The 24,852-nt window shown below is 41.4% G+C and overlaps 1 protein-coding gene across 2 annotated transcripts in view; it reads right to left on the minus strand.

Moving 5' to 3' along the window:
* ADGRA3 (adhesion G protein-coupled receptor A3) overlaps positions 1–23,955 on the minus strand; it is a 67,811-nt gene extending 43,856 nt beyond the window's left edge. The window contains exons 1-2 of one of the 2 annotated variants that reach the window (XM_041124345.1): positions 23,364–23,955; positions 4,716–4,787 (exon numbers count right to left, since the gene is read on the minus strand). In XM_041124345.1, coding sequence (XP_040980279.1) covers positions 4,716–4,787; positions 23,364–23,635 — 344 coding nt within the window. In that variant the 5' untranslated portion in view covers positions 23,636–23,955. The remainder of the gene's footprint in view (positions 1–4,715; positions 4,788–23,363) is intronic. The other variant, XM_030018644.2, reaches the window with a different exon arrangement.
* Positions 23,956–24,852: the final 897 nt, after the last annotated feature.

Genomic DNA, 24,852 nt, shown 5'->3' on the forward strand with positions numbered 1-24,852 from the left:
TACAAGAATAGAAAGCAACTTGAGAGTCCAGGTTCGTAAGGAAGCACGAAAGAGACACTTCTGAGACTTGGACATTTTTCAAATGAAAATTAAAAAGTTGTTACTGAAAAACATTTTTTGACTTTTTGAAAAGTTCTGACATATCCTTTTGACATCCCCTTGCATCTAAAGAAATCGACAGCAACTTAGATCACTTTGTTTTTCTTACCCCATCACAATGATGAACTACAATAGTCAAAATTTCTTGAAGAATACAAAAGTTTAAAAAAAAAAAATGCTTGGGAATACCACACTTCTGCAAACTAAACAAAAGCTAGAACCTAGACCAGAAAACCTTTTTGCTTCCTTCAAGTAATTTCTGTACTTCCAACAGTTCAGGATACTCCATTCAATTTCACAGCACAGATTTTTCAGCAGAGATTAGAAGCACATTTCCCCCACCATTCATCTTTCAGAAATTACCTGAGAAGCAGGTTAGGATGGGGAAAACAAATATTTTGTTAGCCTAGCGCTCTCAGTCTTCTCCTGAAAGAGCCACAGCTAACAGAGAGATGGAGCTTCCAGAACCAAAACCAGAACTAAAGTTAGAGCAGAAAACAAGTTCCTGAATATTCATAAAACCATTTCTCTGCTCAGTAATATTCAAACAAGAAATACTGACACTTTCCAATCACTTTTAAAGACTTCAAAAAAAAAAGTTTAAAGTCTACCACTAGGAGAACTCAGGTCCATCTTTTCACATGCTCTGCTGCACTATCACAAGAATTAAAATCAGAAATTGTTACTGTCTGAAAAAGTATTAGAAGCTCCTATTTTTATTTCAGGCATCCATATACCTGTAGATTGGTGCTGTAAAAACAGGAGGAAAAAAAATTTAGACTGTCTACAAATAACACTCCCTTCACACTGCATATCTTCCCTTTTCAAAGGTATATCCAAAAAATACATTGGTAAACCCTTGTCACTATTTACAGTTCAATAAATATCAAACCCTTCTCTTGCTATCTAAATATCTTACTGAATTCTGTGCCTGTCTCTTCCTCCTCTCTCCCTCACGTACAATGAAAAATAGTACTTTATAAATACATAAAGTAATCTTCCTTATCCTCGCAAAAATCAACAGGCAGCATTAGCTAGCTTCCAGATGGAAGACAGCAGTTTGCTTCTAAGTTGCTGGACTTTGAACAATGCTATATAAAGTCAAGTATCTACTAGGTGAAAAATTATCCATCACAAATTAGTTGTGCAAGAAGTTACTTCAACATTTAAACTGCAAGAAACTCATAGCAAAACATAGCATTAACAAAGTCAGTGGAGATTAAAATATTTAACATCTTTTTGTACAGACACTTTAATTACCACTTATGGCAGTAAAAATCTTTTACCTGCTTACAGTTATTCAGCTATTATTTGCATGAATTTTTTCCTACGAGTAGATGTAGATATAGCATAGTCATTTTCTACTATAATTAACAAACATTTCACCCTCCAGCAAGACAAAACTCTTATTTTGGCAATCTTATCACCCTGTTTAGAAAATGATGCATTACCAAATTCTACATTTTCATAAATTAACATACATGCACAAAATTATTAACAAAGAAATTTTAAATTCCTATTTGGGCCAGCATTTTTAATGTACTTCCCCATAGTTTTGGGGCACACAAGCAACAAATAAAACAATCTCTCCCTTTCAGTAGTAACAGTGAAGAACTGTCAGATGGGGATGAGGTCAAGAGATAACATGTTTAGGCAAAATGATAACCTACAATGCAACAATTTGCCAGCTGCAGACACCATATGCCCAAGTTTATTTGACGAACTGAAAAAATAACAGAAACCATTTAAGTATGTAAATTTTCATTAAGATGTCCAAGAACTAACAGGAGAAAACAAGTTTAGTAAATTAATACATCAACTATGAAGTTGTGAATCTGTATTTCAGGGTTCAAAATATTGATTAAAATGCAATTAAAAACAATTATTATGCAGGTACATGTGTCTGACATATTAGTTGATTTTTTTTTTTTTTTTTTAAAAAGGCTGTGGTTAAATATATCTAAACTCTATCCAAAAACCATTAAGGAGAAATAGCAAAAATATTTGCTATGAAGTATAACATTACAAGGAATGAACAAAACAAGCATTAAATGTATACAGAATCTCTCCCTTGGTAAGCAGTAATGTTAAGTGACAATGCTAATGCCTGAATTAACTATTTAAATGCTGACTGAATGTATTTATCTCTGTTTCATCTCTTAAATTAAAGTGGGGAAAAGGGCGTGTCTACAAAGAAAGAAAACACTCATAAGGAAACAAGGGGGAGTATGAGTAGTAAGAGAAACTAAAAATAAGCAAGAAACTGTCAAAAATGTGCAATTTTAAAGCCATGCAAATTATCAAAGTGAACATTAAGGAATATAATTTGAAACTGCTGAAGATAATGTTAATGGTTAAAATAGTTTCCATGGCTTTCAAATTTTTTCCATTGACTATTCATTTAACTTTGAAAAAATATTTTACTTAGAAGAGTAGCTTCTGTCCAAGGTCACAAGAGCATCTAAAGTGGAGAAGTTTACTTTTGCTGTGGTTAAATAATTTTTTTTTTTGTCCCGGTTTCAGCTGGGATAGAGTTAATTGTCTTCCCAATAGCTGGTATAGTGCTGCGTTTTGGGTTCAGTATGAGAAGAAGGTTGATAACACACTGATGTTTTCAGTTGTTGCTAAGTAATGTTTAGACTAAGTCAAGGATTTTTCAGGTTCTGATGCCCAGCCAGCAAGAAAGCTGTAGGGGCACAAGAAGTTGGGAGGGGACACAGCCAGGGCAGCTGACCTCAACTGGCCAATGGGGTATTCCATACCATGTGATGTCATGCCCAGTATATAAACTGGGGGGAGTTGGCCTGGGGGGGGAAATCGCTGCTCAGGAACTAACTGGGCATTGGCTGGTGAGTGGTAAGCAATTGCACTGTGCATCACTTGTTTTGTATATTCCAATTTTTTAATTATTGTTATAGTAATTTTATTATTAATATTATCATCATTCTTGTTTTCTTCCTTTCTGTCCCATTAAACTGTTCTTATCTCAACCCACGAGTTTTACTTCCCCCCCCCCAATTCTCTCCCCCATCCCACTGGGCTGGGGGCAGAGTGAGCAAGCAGTGCTTAGTTGCTGGCTGGGGTTAAACCACGGCATTTTTTTAAATAAGTCTTGCACATACACACACACACAAAAAGAGAGATGGTCATTAATAACTAGTGTATCATGCTACTTATCCCTTCCTTTATGATGAAGACACCTGGCCATTAATAGTAATTTGTTGATATATTAACTCCTATACCAGTGCACATAAAGTGTGTTATCGCATTCAGATGAGACCACCATGCCATCTAAAATACTGCTATCCCAGATCACTTTAAACGCTCAAATGTGATGCCTTTCTTACTGCTTTCTTTCCATGAAAGAAGATACCAAAATAACCTAAAAAAAATCCTTAAAAGTGACAGGAGTTAAATGGAAGAAAGCTGGGTTCTTATTGTTTTAAAGAAAATTAAGATCTGGATTCATAGAGCAAATGTAAATGATCATCTCAAACTAATTAGAGTTTCAAGTATTTCCTGTCTGAAAATTGTAACGAGTTACAACAAATAACAACTGTCAGCAGATGCCTTTATTAGTTAAGCAAGGATGCCAAAATAATGTGTAAAAATCTAGAATGCCATCACTGCTGATAACCTTGCTTCTTTGGCACAATGGCTTATTTCTACAATAAAGCTCATCTGCCAGTGCAGAAGACAAATCTTTCTTCTGGCATGTGGGGGATGGAATGGTGGAAGTGTTTGAATTTATTTAGGCCAGGTGACCAGGATTGCAGCCTTCAAGTTTTAGAGGAAGAGTAAAATACTCTTAATCCCCTGAAGCCAAAAGTCATTTGGAACTCTTCCTAGATGTTGCGAGATGATTATGAAACTGGCTACTTTCCCAGTCAAATGGCCTAGAAAAATCCTTATCTCTAAAGTTTCTGCTTGCTCCCGAGTAGATCAACCTGCCAATCCTGACCTTCTACCAGCTGGAAAAAAGCTGACTGTAACAGAAGCTACAATGCTGCTTATTATCCCATAGGCAATAGATCATCTGAAAGGGAAAGTGAAAACAGGAAGCAAAAGGTGTCCAAGAAGTTATTCCCATCAGACTCACTCCCATTTTTCCCCCCTATACATTCAGTATGTACCGAAGTTACAAAGCAAGCAGCAAAACTGTTAAAATAAATGTCAACAACAAACTTACAATGAATCTAGCCTCTTTCAGAGGCTCCAATACATCCGCTTCCCCTACAAATATACTTTACAATTGTTTGATAAAGGTTTTGACACTTCATAAGAAATTAAAGAAATAATTTTCTTTACAACATGAGTTTTTGTATTATGAGACCAACAACAAAGCAAAACCAGTCATTACAGCATTCCAGTGAACTTCCCAATGAAGCTGCCCTAATCTCACCCACAAGTGAGATTATCCCTTTATGCTGTTACATGACATTCATATTCATGAAGAGAATGCCTAACTATTTTAACTCCTCAATCAAAAAAAACCTACATCAAAATAAAGTAAAACCACATCTCTTAAATAAGACACTGTTCTTAGAAATATTAAGGAAACAAACACTATATCACTTAATTTTTAAAGTCAAAATAGCTTTTTAAGAAGTGCTTACAATCTTTCAAGAAGGTGCAATCCAGAGAAGGAACCATTCTTCAACTCTGTTATTTTATTGTTACTCAGAATCCTGTAAACAAAACCAGACAAGAATAATATATTAAAAGTTTGGTAACAAAATTATTTGCTGCATCTTACACTTGAGGTATAAATCTTTTTAACAGCCTTTATATCAAACTACAATGCCTAGCTCATTGTCTGAGGCATATATAACAGCACTACTTAAATATTATGGAGAAAGGATTTTCTATGTTATGTGCCCTAAGTACCATGCAAGCTTACGTAATTAACATACGAAAGAAAGTACACCCATATAGGATTATCATAATAAACCCCAGAATTGACATAATAGAAAAATGAAGTATTAAACAACCAATCTACACATTCAACACTCTGTTCTTCCATACCCATTTTGGTTTTCAAAACCACGCAGCATATTGCCTGTTTCCCCATTTCCTCTGCTGCCACCCTCAGCCACTCACACACACTCACTTCTCCCATGTTGTGTCACCCTTCCCAGCCATCCTTCACACATTCATCCTTCTCCTCAATGCAATCTTTTTAAGACATCTGCACATAAACTCAGCAAGCACTCCTTTACTTCTATCTATCCTTTCTTCTCTTAAAGGACCATACAACCGCAAATTCCCTCTTCCACACAACTGGATCAGGCCCATCTAGCCAAGTACCCTATTCTCCAATCACAGCTGTCTGCAGATGCAAACTATCCTCAAGTTAGGAAATCACTTCTATCACTGGATGCTTCCTTAGAAAGACCTGCTTTCTATACATCTACACATTTCTCTGTCACAAAAAAGACTATTTTCCTTTTGAACCACATAACACAACCACAACACTCCTTACGAAAGGTTTTGCATTACAAAGCTCTGTTCCATAAAGAACCCCTTATTTCATTTGTTTTGAACACAGCTCCTGCTAGCTCCATTTGATGCTCCCCATTTCTTATACTGAAACAAGCAGTAATCCATGCCTGTCTATCCTCTTTACCACATGTAATGATGTAGAAACCTAGATGGTCTCTCGCCAGATGGAAGATTCATATTTTACTTAATTGCTCTTCACAAGGAAGTAATTTTGTGCCGCCTTAGTAATTCCTGAGCTCTTTCCAGCTTTATTACACTCAAAAAATTGTGAGATAAGACCACCAGAACTGAAATAGTATTCATCACACAGACAAGTCACAAATCTACATAGTGGGATAATGATGTTCTGTTTTGTTTCCTATTGTTTTCCCAGCAATTCCTAACATCTGATCTGCCTTTACTACTTGTACTAAGAATTGAAAGTTTCTGGTCAGCTCAGTGCCCATCATCTTGTATATGAAGACAGAATTGTTGTCATCCCCAGTACAATTTTCATTTTTCTACAACGTGCTGCTTCTGCCATTTTATTGCCCAGTTATTAGTTTCATAAACTTCTTCCAAAATTCTTCACTTTACCCTCATCCTTATTATATCAAGCAACTCACCAAACTCTGTCAACCCCCTGCTCACACCGTTTTACAAGTCATTAAGAAATACATTGTGCATTACAGGTCTCTAAGACTCCACTCCACTGCGAGGGCTAACTATTTACTTCCACATCCACTTATCCTTCAGCAGGTTAGCTGTTCATACAATGATTTTCCATTTTAGGCTGACATACTATTTTCATCAAATGCCTTTGGTGAGGGACTGAGGGATGCCTTTTGGAAAAGCATCTATGTCTCATTACATCAACTGGATCATCCTTGTAAATATTTTGCTGATTCTGAAGAACTCTAAAGGTTTGTAGTGAAGAGCTTCCCATTACAGGAGATGTAAATTTTCCAGAGTACATCTCTCTCTTTATCCAGGTATCCAAAGTATTTATTACAAATTCTACTGATTTGTTCAACTCAAACATCAGACTTGGAACCACGTAGTTCCCCTAAACTCCTGATGCACTTAAAAATCAGCATTTGCCATTCCTCCAGTCCTCAAAAATCAAGTTCATTCTAAATGAGACTTCAGACATTCATCATCTGACTTTTTCATCCCTAAGTTCTTCTAAAAGCTCTCCAGTGCACACCATCTTGTCCTGGAAATTTATTTACTCTGTCAGTTTGTTCCACAACTTCTGCTACAGTCACTTCAATTTCAGACAGGTCCTCTATCAAATGCATCCTGCAGATCCCAACATGTCTGTGCACTTCTTCAGTTACACCAATTACATCTTCAGGCTGCATAACTACTTCCGCACTTAAAACCGCCACTAGATTTCTTTCCAGTCTACTACATCTTTCAGATATCCTTTACAATAGCCATAAACCAAATACACACACACACACCCTCTTTCCTCTGATGCATAACATTTATTATCTAATGACAAGGATTAGTACTTCAAAACATCATGAATAAGATAAAACTAAAATACAGAAATACCAGTCTATGAAAACAGCATCATTTTGACACAACCATATATTTCATTAAGTAGTTTTCTTCTCCAGGTTTCTCAAAGATTGCCTCAAGCCTCTGTGGTTTAGACAAACACAGGGCAGGCAATTTTTTGTCTCAGAGCTCTGGCTTTGAGTCAATCTCTCTCTCTCTCTCAATCTCACACACACAGAATCAAGACAGCTGACCAAATTATTTTAAAATCTTTCCATTTCCAGTCTGACAGATGGAAGGTTTGAAAATTCTTAAGTTAAGATTAAATCATTCAATCAAGGTAACAGTTCTGATGCTAAAAAGAGGAGATCCCATTCCTTCTCCTCCCCTTACAGTCATACCATGTATTTATGCAGCTTATCTCAAGTAACCCCTGGTGCTCACTGCTCCACGAGCAACTAATGTTAAACTACACATTTACCCAAGGCATCTTCCAAGGGATTAATTCATATGTCAACCACAAAAGTGTGATAAACATAGTATGCTACAGAGTCAGCTAATCCCCGGTGAAGACTGATCACATGAATGGTGGAAAGGATGAGAAAAAAAATACTTAAAAGTATACTGAGAATTTGCTGTTATATGTGCCTATAATGCCTGTAACATCCACTAGAGTGTCAGCTAAGAAAAATTGCTCTTGTGAAAATACAGTTCTAGAGTCAAATACATTAAGGATTACAAGAAGGAAAGAAGTACAATTGCCCCTTGGCTGCAGCTGTGATAACCTAGATGACCAAACAAAGGAAACAGAGAGTATTCTTTAAAAACAGATGCACAAATCAAAGCAGCCCAGGTACTCTTCAGAAATCTACATGTATTTGAAGAAATCCTTGCATCAAGGAAGGCCCAACATGTAACAGAAAACCTGAATACACATTTGCACACTGCAAGTTTGGTGATAACAATAATAATAACAGCAACATACAACTTGGAATGCCTGCAAAACTAGTAAAATTTAACTGAAGCATTAAAATCACACATCCTAAAGTCTTTGAAATGACTTTCACTTCTACTCAAAGAAAAAAGGGTTTCAAGCTAAATAGTAAGTGTTATTTGTAGAAATGGTAGGTACAGGATTCATTCTGCAAACCAAATCTATTCAGAGCAAAGTACACCTTTATTTCAACATCTTTCCTGGTTTCAGAAATGTATGCGGGAAGAAAGATAATAATTTATAAAGAAATGAATGAAGGGGCTTATAAAAAACCTCATTAATAGTTAATGCAAACTGAAAATAATGCATAACAGCAGCAGCAAGAAAAAACACAGACCAATTTCAGACTTATGGATAAAATAAGAAGAAAAAAATGTGAGGTTCAGAAAACATCCAAGTCAACACAAGCAGGCAAGCGAACTACAATCTTTGGTAGCAAAGAAATAATTTGTATTTTAGCTATAATTGACTTCATCTTAAGATTTATTGATTTTACCTGTACTTTTTCCAGAAAAAAGAGCTATTCAAAATGGAGCAGAAACCACTTCAAAAGTAGCTATAACTGACTGAACTAAATTTAAATTAAATAAAAATTACAGTTCAGTAAAAAAACAACAAAAAACCCAACACCAACACCCCAAACACCCCCCCCCCCCCCCCCCCCCCCAGTTTTCTGACATTGCCTGTAAAATAATAGGCCTAAAGTAGAAGCCTTTGAATATCTGTGCACTAGGTAAATTTCTCTCTGGAGTGTGATGTACAAATTATAGTCAGGCTGATTTAGTATTTTCTCTGCAGAGGCTGTTAGTTGCTCAACCATAAAGGTTTAGTACAATAAATGATAGATTTTACAACACTCCATATAACCTAAGACATTTCATCACACTTAAAAATGTTGTAAGTGTAATCTTTAAAAAAAATGCAGTTTAGAACTTGCTATTAATATGTTTAGTCTATACATTATTAGAAGTGTTAAGGGATGTGGCATAAGAAGACAAAACACGATAAAGCATTCACCTCACAGTAGATGTTTTATAGTCACTTTCACAATTTCTGTGCATTAATGTACAGTGAAATGATGGACTATTATGTACCACTTAGACACAGAAAATTATTTGTGATCAATAATAATTCTAAGTTACCAGTTTAAGACCATAATTTTTCCTAAGAGGCAAGTAATGCTGAAAATACATGAACTTTTCTGTCATTATGAAGTTTAAAGGGAAAATAGTAGAGAGCTACAGATCTCCACTCATTCCCATCTTGTTCAACTCTTCTTTAACAAGTGACTTTGCAACATAAATCACATACCTGGAGATTTCATGAAGGCGTTTCCATAGCCTAACATCATTGCTGCTCCGTATGTCTTACAAGCTCCAGATCAGTTTGTTTGTTTGTTTTTTTTTAATGATCAACAATACCTGCTTGGAACAAAGGCATTTTGCTTGTCTAACCCTTACATAACTGAAAATAAAATGTGGAACTACCACATGCAAACACACAGCCACAGGAATTAACACAAAAAACTTGGAGGAAAAGGCAGCTGAAAAGTAGGTTCTAGAAAGCATTATGGACAATGTCTCAAGTCACCTTAAAGCAATGCATTTCCCTCTCCTTTGACTGAGCAGAATGGTTGTAGAGACAAAGAGGTGATCTGTAGCTCAAGAAAAAAAAAGATACCACCACCCCCCAAAAAAACCTAAAACCTACCCCAGCTGGGCTAAAACCCACCCAATGGGCTTCACCCATTCCAAGAACATTGCTGAAATGTTACTATGTTGAACATAATTTGGATCTGAAAGCCCTGTTTGCATTTTGCGCCATGAAGTGGCAGAAGAATTTGGCAAAACTCTGCAAAGAAACTCAACTCTGGCTCTAACTTATTGGCAAGCCCTTTAGCAATAGATGCCCAGTTGCTAGCATGCAAAACATAACTATGCAGTCAAACCCAAAGTCTGTCTTTTCCACTACAAAGAGTTTTAGCAACAGATTATAAAGGTGATGTAATCATCCTTTTCTTTTTGATACAGCGGGGGGGGTGGGGGGGGGGGAATGAAGGCTTGATTTCTTTTTACCATTAGAATAAGGTGATAAGCACCAAGTGAAAAAAGTTTTGTTCTATGAAACAATTTTGGTTTGTCAGCTATAAAACAACCATCACTAAGACAGCAGTCAACTAGACAGGAATTTAGAATGCATCTCCAAACTTCACAAATGAAACTTTTCATAGGATACTATTAAAACACACGCACATCCATTAACACTATTACAAAATAGTCAAAATGGCCTCCAGGAAGCCTGTGTAAAGACTGGGACACAGCGTAACTTCTAGGTGAATGCTGAAGTAGCTTCCAGAACATGTTTTAACAGACCCAAATAGAGAGCCAGGAAATAGAAAATAAATCAGATCATTTCATGATGATGGCAGTATACTCTAAGGACTGGGAAAGCGGCCACCAGCAAAAATTGGACTAAAATAACCATCTGTACAAGTAAGAAAAATGCTTTCTGCTGAAAGCCGTGAACATGCAAAAAAAAAAACCAAACCATTTTTTGAAGTTTATCTTGTAGAAGCTGTGATTTAACAAGGATATAAAACCCAGTATTTTTCAACAGTCAGTATTTTGCCTTCTAGTGAGTTACTGGTGTCAAAGGGAAAGAAGTAATGGACTGAGCAGAACATGAACAGTAGTACTTCCTTAAAAGTAACCCTGAAATGAAAACACTCCCCAAGCTATATAGAGAAAGAATTATGAATCTTTTCAAAGCCCCTAACAAAAGGAGACTATTTTCCAATTTAACAATAACATTATAATTGAGGAAGCTTAGCAATGAAACATTTGCAAAATATAAGTTTGCAACAGATAAAAGACTTCCTGTGCTATTTCATTATTATGCATATTAAACAATATTAAGACTGTAAACTAAAACACTCAGAAGTAATGAAATTACAGAATTAAAACTGTGTCTATATCACTTCATTTTTAACTGGGAATGTGCTAACTTCATATGCTATAATGACAGACTTTTGTTTCTATACAATCTCTGCAGCATTCAAGCAACAATGCTCACTTCGCGCACTGCTATTTAAAGATATTTTTTTTCTTTATATTCAGTATGTGGCCACATGCTTTATTTCTTGCCTTTCTTTAAGGATAAACTGTTCTTTAAGGACAGAAATTCTTTATTTCTAGTGAAATACAGTGCCAATCACTGAAGTACCTCAGTGAATTTCCTATGTAAAAGCACTAAATAAAAATCATCCCAGAAAAAGGACAGAACTGAGAGGCAAAACAGAATGCAAGAATGAGTAGCAATGCTGCTGAAAATGATACTACTATCAAAAGAAATTCTTGTGAAATTATGGCCTTACCAACCAAACCTCTCTTTCTAGCACCTATCCTGGGTTGGAAAGCCTACCTAAGAGAAAATTAAGAGGACACAGCAACATCCAATTTCTTCCAGCACTAACTCTGAGTTGCTGTTTCTAAAGCTAACCAAAAGCATTGGTAACCTAACCCTTCTGACCATTACATTCTGGGAAGCTTCCTCCAAGTTGTCTCTCCCCACCTCTTCCTATCTGTAGCATCTGCATTAGTTTAAGAGATGATGATTGACTTTTTCTGTAGTAACCCTCCTGTCTTCCTCCTCTTCCTTCTGCTCCCTCCTGAGTTTCCCACTTCTTATCCACCACATGTACACTTTTTAGGATTCTCACTGACTTGTGGTTCAGTCCAAGTTTACCCTACCCCTCCAACCTCCATACATACACATAAAAGAGTAACTCCCTTCACAAGAAATACTGCACACACACAGATGGCTAGCCAGACTCGCCTAACTTAAGCTGATATAGCCAATACATTCTATGTGTCATATCACAGTGGTATTAATTATAGTATATACTGCCACGCCCAGTCTCACATGTATTTATATTTCCTATCAGGTGTCTGTGCTCTCTAGAAAGTGCTTTGTCTAGACACGTTAGCAAGCACCTCCCGTCAACTGCTGGCACACGAAGATACATTTTCACAAAAATTTATAGCCTAATCCTACAGAAGTCAACAGTTTTTGGATAGTTTAGCTCCCTGAACTGACCAGGCACGAAGCCAGACAAATGCTAGTACAGCAGCAAGGGACAGGAAAAAACAGCTCCAATTCAGGGTACAGTTTTACAGGCAGCTGGATCTGGATGTAACTCTCAGCAGGGGAGATCTCCTCTCCCCTGCCCTTGCTCTTGATCATCCCTGTGTCAGAAGCACCGAGAGAGGGTGGAAGGGGATCTCCCTTCTCCAGCACAGAGCTGTAAGGTCAGCTCACTGCAACCTATGGAAACTAATGAGCCCATCAACACACAATTTTGAGAATTGGTTTAAATTCCTGTTAACACCAGAGGCTGTTATCATAAAACAACAGTTTGAGGTATTAGAATCAGTCATTTGGGATGTCTTACAGGATGCTTTTAGAAATCTGAGCATAACTTGCAAACTCTGCCTGATCCTAAGTTTCAAGGTAAAACCTATTCTATAACAACATGGGCTAATAACGAGTTCTTGTATCTGACAGAAAGAAGCCTGTATGTTCGTCTCCTCAGATGGAAATAGCACACCATGTGGACCGTACCAGAAGAGTCTTCACAGACTGTGTTACACCACTACCATTTCCTTGTATGATCCATCTTCTCCTACTGGCATCCGGTCACTAATCCTGCCTTTACTGATTTTGTGGGTAGCTGCTGAATTTCTGAGAATTCTTGCCCATCTCGCACTAAGCCAGTTACACTCACCCTTCAGCACCTTATCTGTGCTGCCTCCATTCCCTCTGAAGTCCTTCTGATCTCCCACCTCCGTAACAAACACATCCATTCAAAGAAACACACACTCCCATCTCAACTCCTCCCCGACTCCCAGTAGTAGTTTCTACCATTTAATCCATTCTCCCTGCCCTTCTTCACTCTGTGTCTAGACCCTAACCTCCCTCCCTCTACCTCAAAGACTCTTTTTTTCCCTAGATTGAACTGACCTAGCACAGCACACACATTGTACTCTTGGACAAAGCACCTGAAGATGGCACAGCCCACAGCCACCTAGAGCTGTAATGCTGGAGACTTGTCTGGATGAATCCTAGAATACACTGTCCAGTGCAGACAGAATTGTGGAATTAAGCTGCCTATTTCTTAAACATCTTTAATCAATCTGCATTTATTATGTTTGGTTTGTTTGGGTTTTTTCCCCCAAAAAAGCTCTTAGTTGGTCTGCCTTGCCAAAAAGGTCAAGGACAACTCTGCAGCCCTGCCAAAACTGGCTGACTAGCTTGGACCACACATACCACCAAGGCAACTATGCTACTTTGGGACCTAGCTGCTCTGTACTGCAGTGCACTGGCATCCCATTCACTCTAAGGCAGCTTGGAGATCTGCAGGACAGTACTGTACTGCACCACTGGACATGCCCTGTGTCATTACCAAAGGAGGAGTCACCACACAGTAATGCACATAAACTAATTAAAAGATACGATCTGTCCCACTGTAGTGTTCTAAAGGCAACAAGACATTGCAGTTTTCACTGCTAAACAGTCCAACAGTGAAATCCAAAGGTGCAAATAAAATTCTCACCTATTTACTGTGTTAAAAGACTAAAGATATTTAATAGAGTATTTAAGATTTTACAAATTAATATTTAAAATTCATTAATTATCTCACTGCAGAAAGGAAAACTCACTAAAACATAGTTATCTGAAGTTCTTAAATTTAAAACAATTTATTATTACTAATGAAAAGAAATGCTCAACTGTTTTGAATCTTAATGGATTAACTACTGGTACAAAGAAAGCATTTAAACTGTAGAGAGTCAAGAGTTATAGATACTATTACAGTGAAGATACAGACTAAAGGAAGTAATGACAAATGTTCATGGACCTGTGTGATGGGTTGATCCTGGCTGGATGCCAGGTGCCCACCAAAGCCGTTCTATCACTCCCCCTCCTCAGCTGGACAGGGGAGAGAAAATATAACAAAGAGCTTGTGGGTCAAGATAAGGACAGAAGAGATCACTCACCAATTACCGTCACGGGCAAAACAGACTCAGCTTGGGGAAAAATAACTCACTTTATTACAAATCAACCAGACCAGACTAATGAGAAATAAAACCAAATCTCAGAACACCTTCCCTCCACCCCTCCCTTCTTCCCGGGCACAACTTCACTCCTGGATTCTCTACCTACCCCCCGCAGCGGCACAGGGGGACGGGGATGGGGTTTACGGTCAGTTCATCACACATTATTTTCTGCCGCTTCATCCTCCTCAGGGGCAGGACTCATCACACTCTTCCCCTGCTCCAACGTGGGGTCCCACCCACGGGAGACAGTCCTCCACGAACTTCTCCAATGTGGGTCCTTCCCACGGGCTGCAGTTCTTCACGAACTGCTCCAGCATGGGTCCTTTCCACGGTGTGCAGTCCTTGGAGCACAGACTGCTCCAGCATGGGTCCCCCACGGGGTCACAAGTCCTGCCAGAAAACCTGCTCTGTGGGCTCCTCTCTCCACAGATCCGCAGGTCCTGCCAGGAGCCTGCTCCAGCGCAGGGTTCCTATGGGGTCACAGCCTCCTTCGGGAAACCCACCTGCTCTGGCATGGGGTCCTCCATGGGCTACAGGTGGATATCTGCTCCACCATGGACCTCCATGGACTGCAGGGGGACAGCCTGCCTCACCATGGTCTTCACCACAGGCTGCAGGGGAATCTCTGCTCCGGCGCCTGGAGCATCTCCTCCCCCTCCTTCTTCACTGACCTTGGTGTCCGCAGGGTTGTTTCTCTTACATGTTCTCACTCCTCTCTCCGGCTGCTGTTTTCTGCCTGTCCCAACTTTTTCCTTCTTAAAAATGTTATCACAGAGGCGTTACCACTATCGCTGATTGGCTCGGCCTTGGCCGGCAGCGGGTCTGTCTTAGAGCCGGCTGGTATTGGCTCTCTCTCTCGAACACAGGGGAAGCTTCCAGCAGCTTCTTACAGAAGCCACCCCTGTAACCCCCCCCCCACTACCAAAACCTTGCCACACAAAACCAATACAACCTGCAACATATCTGGCCCATGCAAAGTACATATGGGAACAATTAAATTCTGAAAAATCTAACCTTGCAGCTCCATACTTGTTTTAAATTACAAAAATAACCTCTGAAACATGAACAAACTGCAAGCAGAAATGAATGAGACACATGTAGTTACTCATTTTTCATCACTGCAACACAAATTCTAGTTCTATTTCTTTAACTCTTGGCATTAACTTTCAAATTTCAATACTTTGCTGGACTGAAACAAAAACAGGAGTACTACTGATCAATAAAAGACAACAATAGAAGAAAAAAGAATTAGTCCTGAAGATGAAAATCTCTCTTCTTAAGGCTACCTAAAGCATAACGCATTGAACATTTAATACTCGCTTAATGAACACATAAAGGGCACTGCTTATATGGATATCTTCATGGGAATAAAGGTATTGGGCAATTCTACATTAATATTGTGGCTCAGAGAATTACAAAAATTAATTTGTACTCATTATAAAAATTTTAATTTGCTCTCCAGAATTTTGCAGAACTTATTGCTGTCCTCCTCCCTTATTTTCAACTCAGCAGTAATCAATACATAGCTCTCATTCAAAATCTAAGCCCCAGGCTTGTAACAACTGCCTACAGTTTTATCTATGGTACAGAAGCCATATTTCTAATTACTTCATGTATTTAATCAAAACTACAATAATCTCATTGTGAAAGGCACCTAAAACAATTTAAAAAAATGCTTATATAGAAGAATAATCTTTAGGAAAAAAATCAGCATGCATTGATACAATCATTATTGCATGAAGGCTACTACCAATTACAACGCACCATGTATGTATGTTAAAGCCATTACTGCAACACGAAAAGAAACAAGAGAACACTATTCAAACCTGACTGGGTATCCCACTGGATACGCATTAACAACGTAACACGAGGTCTTCCAAAGCTGAATAGTTACTTGGGTAGTACAAAATACTGCAATTTAGAAGAAAACACTGTTCAAATTGTGACCTCAGAATTTTCTTGCAATACTCATATACACACAAAAGTGTACACAATCATAAAAGATGAATGTATGTATTCAATATGCTATAATAATAACCCCACAATAATGAATCAGTGTTGGAACAGGGCATACTGCAAAGCATGAATCTGATTTCGAGTGTGGATTGCTGTCTTCTCAACAAGGTAAAAGACGTGCACAAAATCTGACAGATTTATACTGAATAGGTCTACCAGAATAGAAGCCTATCAGAAAATGAAACTTCACTAATGATTTTAGGAGTCAGATGCCACTGGTAAAAAGGCATGTACAAATACTTGTGAATTACTAAATTGTGGATATGACAATTCTCAAGTACTGTCTCTGTACTGCCATGTGTTCATGAGTAAAATATATTTTGCATAGTCCATGTATCCACGACTGAAGAAAATTTTAAGGTAAGTTTTAATGGGAGTTATTAGCCCTTTGTGTCTTCAAAAAAATATTAACACTGCCCAAGTTATTAGTACTGAATACTTAAAATTGTCTATTTTAGACTGTTTTAACTAAAAAGGGATTAGCTGTCAAGAGCACCCTCCAGTTAATAATGGAAATGTACTTTAAAAGAAGAGGCAAATTTCCACAGAAGACATTTACTATGCCTATACTTTCTGTTTGTCAATGTTTTGGTAAACACTTTTTTCCAAACGTGTAATAAAGAAAGGCCCAACTAAATAAAACAAAGGTGTATTGGGTTTGCATGGCAAGGTTTTGGTAGCGGGGAGGCTACGGGGGTGGATTCTGTGCGAAGCTGCCAGAAGCTTCCCCTATGTCTGACAGAGCCAATACCAGCCGGCTCCAAGATGGACCCATCGCCGGCCAAGGCCAAGCCCATCAGTAACAGTGGTAGCGCCTCTGCGATAACATATGTAAGAATGGGGAATAAAAAGCCAAAACTGGCAACTTCAGCTGGACAGATAAGTGAGAATACATGAGAGAAACAAACCTGCAGACCCCCAGGTCAATGAAGAAGGAGGGGGAAGAGGTGCTCCAGGCGCTGGAGCAGAGATTCCCCTGCAGCCTGTGGGGAAGACCATGGTGAGGCAGGCTGTCCCCCTGCAGCCCATGGAGGTCCCCGGTGGAGCAGATATCCACCTGCAGCCCAGGGAGGACCCCACGCCAGAGCAGGTGGGTGCCCAAAGGAGGCTGTGACCCCGTGGGAAGCCCGTGCTGGAGCAGGCTCCTGGCAGGACTTGTGACCCCATGGGGGACCCATGCTGGAGCAGTCTGTGCCTGAAGGACTGCAGACCGTGGGAAGGACCCCACACTGGAACAGGGGAAAAGTGTGAGGAGTCCTCCCCCTGAGGAGGAAGGAATGGCAGAAACAACGTCTGATGTGACCACAACACCCATTCCCCATTCCCCTGGGCTGCTGCAGGGGAGGAGGTAGAGAAAACCAGGAGTAAAGTTAAGACCGGGAAGAAGGGAGGGGTGGGGGGAAGGTGTTTTGAGATTTGGTTTTATTTCTCATTACCCTACTCTGATTTGATTGGTAATAAATTAAACTAATTTTGCCAAGTTGAGTCTGTTTTGCCCGCGACACTAACTGCTGAGTGATCTCACCCAGTCCTTAACTCAACCCACAAGCCTTTTTGTTGTATTTTCTCTCCCCTGTCCAGTTGAGGAGAGGGAGTGATAAAGCAGCTTTGGTGGGCACCTGGCATCCAGACAGGGTCAGCCCACCAAAGGAAATGAAAAAAATTTAGCAAAGCATCAGATCACGCCTCAAAAAAAGAAAATAATATTAAAAATAAATCAATACATAAAATGAAAACAAATATTAAAACTTGAAGTCCTTTTTCTGTAAGAAGGAAAAAATTACTCATATAATTACGGTAATTACAATGTAATCACACATTGTAATACAAGTGACTACTTGTATTGAGTAGTCACTTGAGTGAGGTTTTGCTTTGAAACTTTTGGAATTTAGGAATTTGTGTTACAAACGGAGAGGCTGTGCAGGTATCTGGAAGGCCAAGTATGCCTTTCAGCTGCTTAGCTAAAACTACTGATGGACTACTCATGGATGTAGTTTGACATGATTATATTTAGAAGCTGGACAAAAACTGTGACATTTTAAGACGTTTCTCAACAGCAACCCAGTTAAGCATATCTTTGAACAGTTCTGAACACAAATCCAGGCTAATGCTCTGGCTTGTAAATTCTAACACTTGTAAGTGCAAACACTGATACTCATATGTTCCTATCAGGATATGTGGGTAAGCAAAGTTGTTTGCAGTAAGGCTCGTGATTCAGAAACATGATTCTTTACTGAGTATATATGCTTTTCCTCCATTTATTTAGATTCTTATTCCTATAGAATAACCTATGCGTAACGGGTAACCAAAATTTTCAATAAATAACAAGGACTACAACTTCACGGGATTGTCTTCAGTAGGATTACACATTATCTTCTGAAGAACGAAGTAATGGCTAATACCCACCAAGTTATGACATCATTTGAGCTTGCATCAAAGAAACACAACACCAATGGATATCTTATCTCAGACTTCTATTACAAGAGTATAGTGCATTCCTCACTTAAATGTAAATCGCGGCCACAGCTTCAGTATCTACTGAAATACAGAGCATGTCAGACAAAGCACCGAGTCACATTCACCCAGTAACGTTATCTTCACACCAAAAGCATCTCATCTGGCTGGTTAAACTACAAAGGTCAAAGCCATCTATGGTGTTCATGTAGATACATCCTTCATTTGTATCCCAATCAGGTTTTATTATATAAGGCTACAAAAAAGTCCCTTCCTTAGCTATAACTAAACTTGAATTCACCTTGGAATTTGACCTAACTGCTCAGTAAAGCACCAGCTAATGCCACCTGGATTCTAAAGGAATCTCAATTTACAGTACTGCCAGAAATCCCAAATATTACTTATTCTCCCATTAATAGTCCTCCTCCAGTGTTTGCTTCCTTCCTCAATCATGAAACAAACTTATTTTTTCTCTTATCAATTGAAATCAAGTTAGGATATTTTTTCTGAATTGTTACTAAAGGTTCTAAATACTACTGACCTAAATTACTAGGACAATAAAATGTTTTGTGGCAAAAACAGGCCAAGGCATTTTGTAAACTAAGTGACTTTCCCCAACCTATCAATATCATTGTTAACCACTAACTACAATTGTGTGCAAGAATGAAAGAACCTGGCCAGCATCCTCAGATGCTACTAGTTTATCCTAATTTCCACTATTTCCCTTATTTCCTCACTTGTTAGAGATTTTTGTCTTCAAAAGTATCTCATTGGGGAAAAAAAAATTGTAAATGCTAAGTGCACAGCAGCTGATCTACTGAAAGTCTAAGAGTTTAATCAATGATAAGGATGGAATCAGTATTTCTAAAATTGATATAATCACTTCATTCGAGTCATTCTTAGCTCCCTCAAAACCCCCAAAGTTATATAAAACTATATAGGTACTCATATTTAAAATCAGTTTGCGCAAAGAGTCAACATAAAAGAAAATTAACTGAATTAAAATGCAGCTGACCTACACAACAGTGATCTATATTCAGCTACTTATCTCTGCAGTGATCCACTAATCCACAAAGATATAACAGAACTAGTACTTATCTTAATAGAAGAATCCCACAAGAATCAAGATTCAAGATAACTCAGGGCAGTTTGACTCTAATCAGACAACCTTCCACTATCCACCAAGTGCTGCAATTCTATGTATCAGCTTGGAAAAGAAAGTAATTTTTGGCAAAAGATTAGATAACAATTAACCCAGCCACTACTAATCAACATGTTAATGAAGTGGCACTTGGCAACACACCCCATAAATCACCAAAAATTTCTAACCAGGTTAAAATGGATTCAAATTAAAAAAAAAAAAAAAAACAACCATAACACCACACACACACCCCCCCAAAAAAACCCCAACCACAAAACCAAACTGTCTCAGAGATATGAAAGTCATGCCTCAAGAGTCAAAAAACTTGAAAGATCCTGAACCACAACAGTTATTGTGCCCACTCTGTTAGAAAAAGCAGCATTGGTTTAATAATCTTTGCCTCATATTTAAGTAAAATTTCAAAGTGTGTGTTCATATTAATTGTATCAACACAGTTATGATAGTTACTACACGTAACAATGAAAAAAATCACATTGTTTCTTGCTACGTTTATTAAAAGGGAAAAACAAATGTTTCGGAAGTTATCATTAACTTCAAAGGCCAGTTAAAACTGAAAGCAACTGATTAGTGTATGTAGATATGCTCTAGATACACTCTAGATAATGAAGGAGTATGAAAACAAAGATGAAAGATGAACCATTCTTCCAAATTCTTCTGTCACTACAATTATGAACAAAGGTCCATTCACAGCAAGGCTGCTGTGTTTGATATCTGCTTGTCTTTCACAGCAGAGCTGTGACTCCAAGTTTTTTGAACTAAAAGACCCCCACAGTCAACTTCAGCGTATCAACTGTACTAACATCTACTTTTATCAAAATTTTAATGGATAATACTCTATTTTTAAGTTAATCAGCTGTAAAGCATTGGAGGCTAAAAAAAGACTAAAATGGATTTGTTGATCAAGCAGCAGTCACCTTCTACTTTTAGCTTTCTTTTCTACTTCAGAAACTTCACATATGAATATTTCTGGTCACTTCTCACAGGTAATTTAGAAATACTCTCTGAACCCTTGCAGACTGCCAAGCAAGAACAACTACTTTAGCCTTAATCACCTCCCTTTTTTTGGCTTTCCCTTTTCTCATAGGTCGACATCCATGTATCTGCTGCTGTCCGGGTCCACACCACACTAGGACTTCCTGAAGGAAGCCCTTCCTTGGTGTTTCAGTACTGTCAATGTTCGCAAAAGCAGCAGTCAGATTGTTGTTCTCATGACAGAACTATATACATTCTGTGCTTATTAAACTTGGATTATTGGTAGATCTTTCAAACCTGTGATTTCCAGTTAAGTAGATAAATATCTTAAGCTGGACCCCATAATTCAGTTTCTTTTAACCAATTTTCTTGCACACTACTTGGTTGCACTTGTGTCTTCCCATGGTAGCACAGGCACTTTAAGGGTCTCTGTATTGGTTTTGTTGGCAAGGTTTTGGTAGCGGGGGGGGGTTACAGGGGTGGCTTCTGTAAGAAGCTGCTAGAAGCTTCCCCTGTGTTCAAGAGAAAGCCAATACCAGCTCTGAGACGGACCCGCCGCCGGCCAAGGCCGAGCCAATTAGTGATAGCGGTAACGCCTCTGTGATAACATTTTTAAGAAGGAAAAAAAGTTGGGACAGGCAGATTCGGCAGCTGGAGAGAGGAGTGAGAACATGTAAGAGAAACAACTCTGCGGACACCAAGGTCAGTGAAGAAGGAGGGGGAGGAGATGCTCCAGGCGCCAGAGCAGAGATTCCCCTGCGGCCCGTGGTGAAGACCATGGTGAGGCAGGCTGTCCCCCTGCAGTCCATGGAGGTCCACGGTGGAGCAGATATCCACCTGTAGCCCGTGGAGGACCCCACGCCGGAGCAGGTGGGTTTCCCGAAGGAGGCTGTGACCCCGTGGGAACCCTGCGCTGGAGCAGGTTCCTGGCAGGACCTGCGGATCTGTGGAGAGAGGAGCCCACAGAGCAGGTTTTCTGGCAGGACTTGTGACCCCGTGGGGGACCCACGCTGGAGCAGTGTGCTCCTGAAGGACTGCACACCTTGGAAAGGACCCATGCTGGAGCAGTTCGTGAAGAACTGCAGCCCGTGGGAAGGGCCCACGTTGGAGAAGTTCGTGGAGGACTGTCTCCCGTGGGTGGGACCCCACGTTGGAGCAGGGAAGAGTGTGATGAGTCCTCCCCCTGAGGAGGATGAAGCGGCAGAAAACAACGTGTGATGAACTGACCGTAAACCCCATCCCCGTCCCCCTGTGCCGCTGCGGGGGGTAGGTAGAGAAGCCGGGAGTGAAGTTGAGCCCGGGAAGAAGGGAGGGGTGGAGGGAAGGTGTTCTGAGATTCGGGTTTTTTTTCTCATTACCCTACTCTGGTTGATTTGTAATAAAGCAAGTTAATTTCCCCAAGTTGAGTCTGTTTTGCCCGTGACGGTAAGTGATGAGTGATATCTCCCCTGTCCTTATCTTGACCCACAAGCTCTTTGTTATATTTTCTCTCCCCTGTCCAGCTGAGGAGGGGGAGTGATAGAACGGCTTTGGTGGGCACCTGGCAACCAGCCAGGGTCAACCCATCACAGTCTCTAAAGAGGGGACAGGTTTCCCCTTCTAGGGCCATCAACGGATGAAATCCAGTGCTGCAAACGTCCTTGCCCATGTCAGGGGGGTTGGACTAGGTGATCTTTAAAGCTCACTTCCAACCCAAACTATTCTACAAACTTCTTTGCTAGAGTGACCGATTAATGTCTCGGGAAGAAAAACAACTTGCAAATCTTTTCTTTACATGTGCACACTCACGTCTAAGTAAATAGCAACATATTTCTTACTTTAGAGTAAGTTGCACATCCTGTTTGAAACTTGTTATTCAAATAGATGAGCTAGGATTGCCTCCACTTAAAAAGAGCACGCCTACTGCTACATGGAAGTAAACTGACCTTTTTTCCAAAGAAGAAACAAAATAAATCCCTTTGGCTGGTTTTATCATGACCTGCAACAAACAACTTGCTGTTTGCTACCGCAAAACTTCAGGCCCACCTAGCATACTGCATGCTGAGCGGCTCACGCTCTCTATTTGCGTTTGGTTGTTAGAACTACCTCAAAGCGCGACACTCCAAAGCTGAGCTTCTCCTGAGATTAAAATAAATAAATTTAGGGAAGTTAAAACAAAACAACAAAAAAAAGCGGAATTACTTTTAATAAAGGAACACCTAAGCTTTCCGACCAGGGTGAACCCTTTGATGGAGAGCAGCCCCAAGGGGGAGGAAGGAGCAAGGGGAGGTGTGGGGATGCTGCTCCGTGGGGCGGGCGGCGGCGCGGGGGGGCTGCGCGGGCAGCCCGCCCCACCGGTGAGTAACGGGACCCCCGCCACCCCCCCCAAATCACCACCCCGGGAAGCTAAGGGAAAACATGAAAAGCACAGCCCCCCAAAAAATCCGCCTCTGGGGCCTCCCCCAGCAGCAGAGTCAACCACGCTTCCCCCCCCGCCCCTGACCCCATTTTACCTCAGGCCGGCGCTCCCCCCACCCCGTCCACGTCGCACCAAGGCCGCCCACCCCCCACCGGGTCCGGTACTCACAGGGTGACCGTCCGGTTAGGCAGCGCCTCGGGAGGCAGGACCTGAACGAGCTCCAGGTTGCTGCAAACTACCTTCACCTCCACCGGGCCGCCGGTGGCCGCCGACGCTTTGCCGGCGCTCTTGGGGCGACCGTCGTACTTACAGCCCGGGGGTAGCGCGGCGCCGCCGCCCCCCAGCGCCGTCAGGAGCAGGAGAGCGGGCAGGAGCCCCGCCGGCCGACGACGGCGGCGGCGCGGTGGGCGGCAGGCAGCGCGGCGGCCGGGGGACAGCATGGCGGGGCTGTGCAGGGCCCTGCTCCGCTCCTCCCGCAGACGGCGGGGACGGACGGGGCCGGGCGGGAGACGAACGAGCGGGGCCGGGGAGGGGAGGGGGGAAGGGGGCGCGGTTCGGCCCTGGCCTAGCTCCGCGGGGGCGGCGCCAGGCGCGGCCGCAGCGCTGCCGCCATGTGGTGCCGCGGGGGCGGTGGGCTGCGGGCGGGCAGGAGCCGCGGCCGTCCTCGTCTTTGTGTCGGGGCCGGGCGGGCTTCGCGCAGCGACGGCAGCAGCGCCGCCTTCCGCCGGTGCCGGAGCCCCGCGGCAGCGAGGGTGCCCGCCGGGCCTAGGCCCCACTGCGCAAGCGCCGCGGTGGCGGCGGCCGCCACCGCGCATGCGCGTCGCCCGGTGGGGGTCGCGGCGGGGAGGTGCTGCTCCCCGGCGAGGGGGGGGAAAGCGCCTTCCCGACGGGGAAACCCTGGCCCGTTCCGCCGCCGCGCCCTCGGCAAGGCCGTAGGCAGCGCTGGGCCTGCCCTCGGTCCTGCCGCTCCCCGCGGCGGCGGCACTGCGAGCGGTCGGGGCCTTCCTCCCGCGGCCTCCTCCAGCGGGCGCTCTTTGCCCGGGCCGTAGCCTGATCCCCGATGGCCGGTGTCTTTGCCCCCCCCCCCAGCATCCTGTAGAGCCGAGCGTCCCTTTGACACTTCGTGGGCCCTGTCCCCCTCGCAGTAGCAGGGTGGAGCGGTTTGGTTCCCGCTCCTCTACAAAAGTGCCTTTCCCCTTGCCCCCAGCTCCAAATCGTTGGTCGTGCAGGAGGGACTGTCGCCGTTCCCCTGCCTAGGTGCTGAGTGGGTTTCAGTACTCCTAACGCCAAGCATCTTGTGCCTGTAAGACATTTGCCCTCAAATCCTCCCTGTAAAATGAGGTAACCCTGTTATTCCCACTTGACAGCCAAAGAGCCAAAGGATGGTTAAAGTTATTTCAATAACCTCATATGTGAAAAAAAACCCATCTGCCTACAATGTGTCTTTTCATTGCATACTTGGGACTGCTTTTCTGGGTGTAGTTAGGTCATGTTCTCACATTTCTCTGCAGCCAGGACAGCCAGGCATAAATGCCTTTGTGCCAATGACAGCTGAAATTCTCGGTATGTTCTTTCCCTCTGGTAGGTGTAAGGATAATAAAATAACTCTTAGCCTAACTCGCAATCAAATTACAAGAACTGGCAGCACCTACTTTAA

This window comes from Aquila chrysaetos, chromosome 1 (genome assembly GCF_900496995.4).
Source record: "Aquila chrysaetos chrysaetos chromosome 1, bAquChr1.4, whole genome shotgun sequence".
Taxonomy (NCBI): domain Eukaryota; kingdom Metazoa; phylum Chordata; class Aves; order Accipitriformes; family Accipitridae; genus Aquila; species Aquila chrysaetos.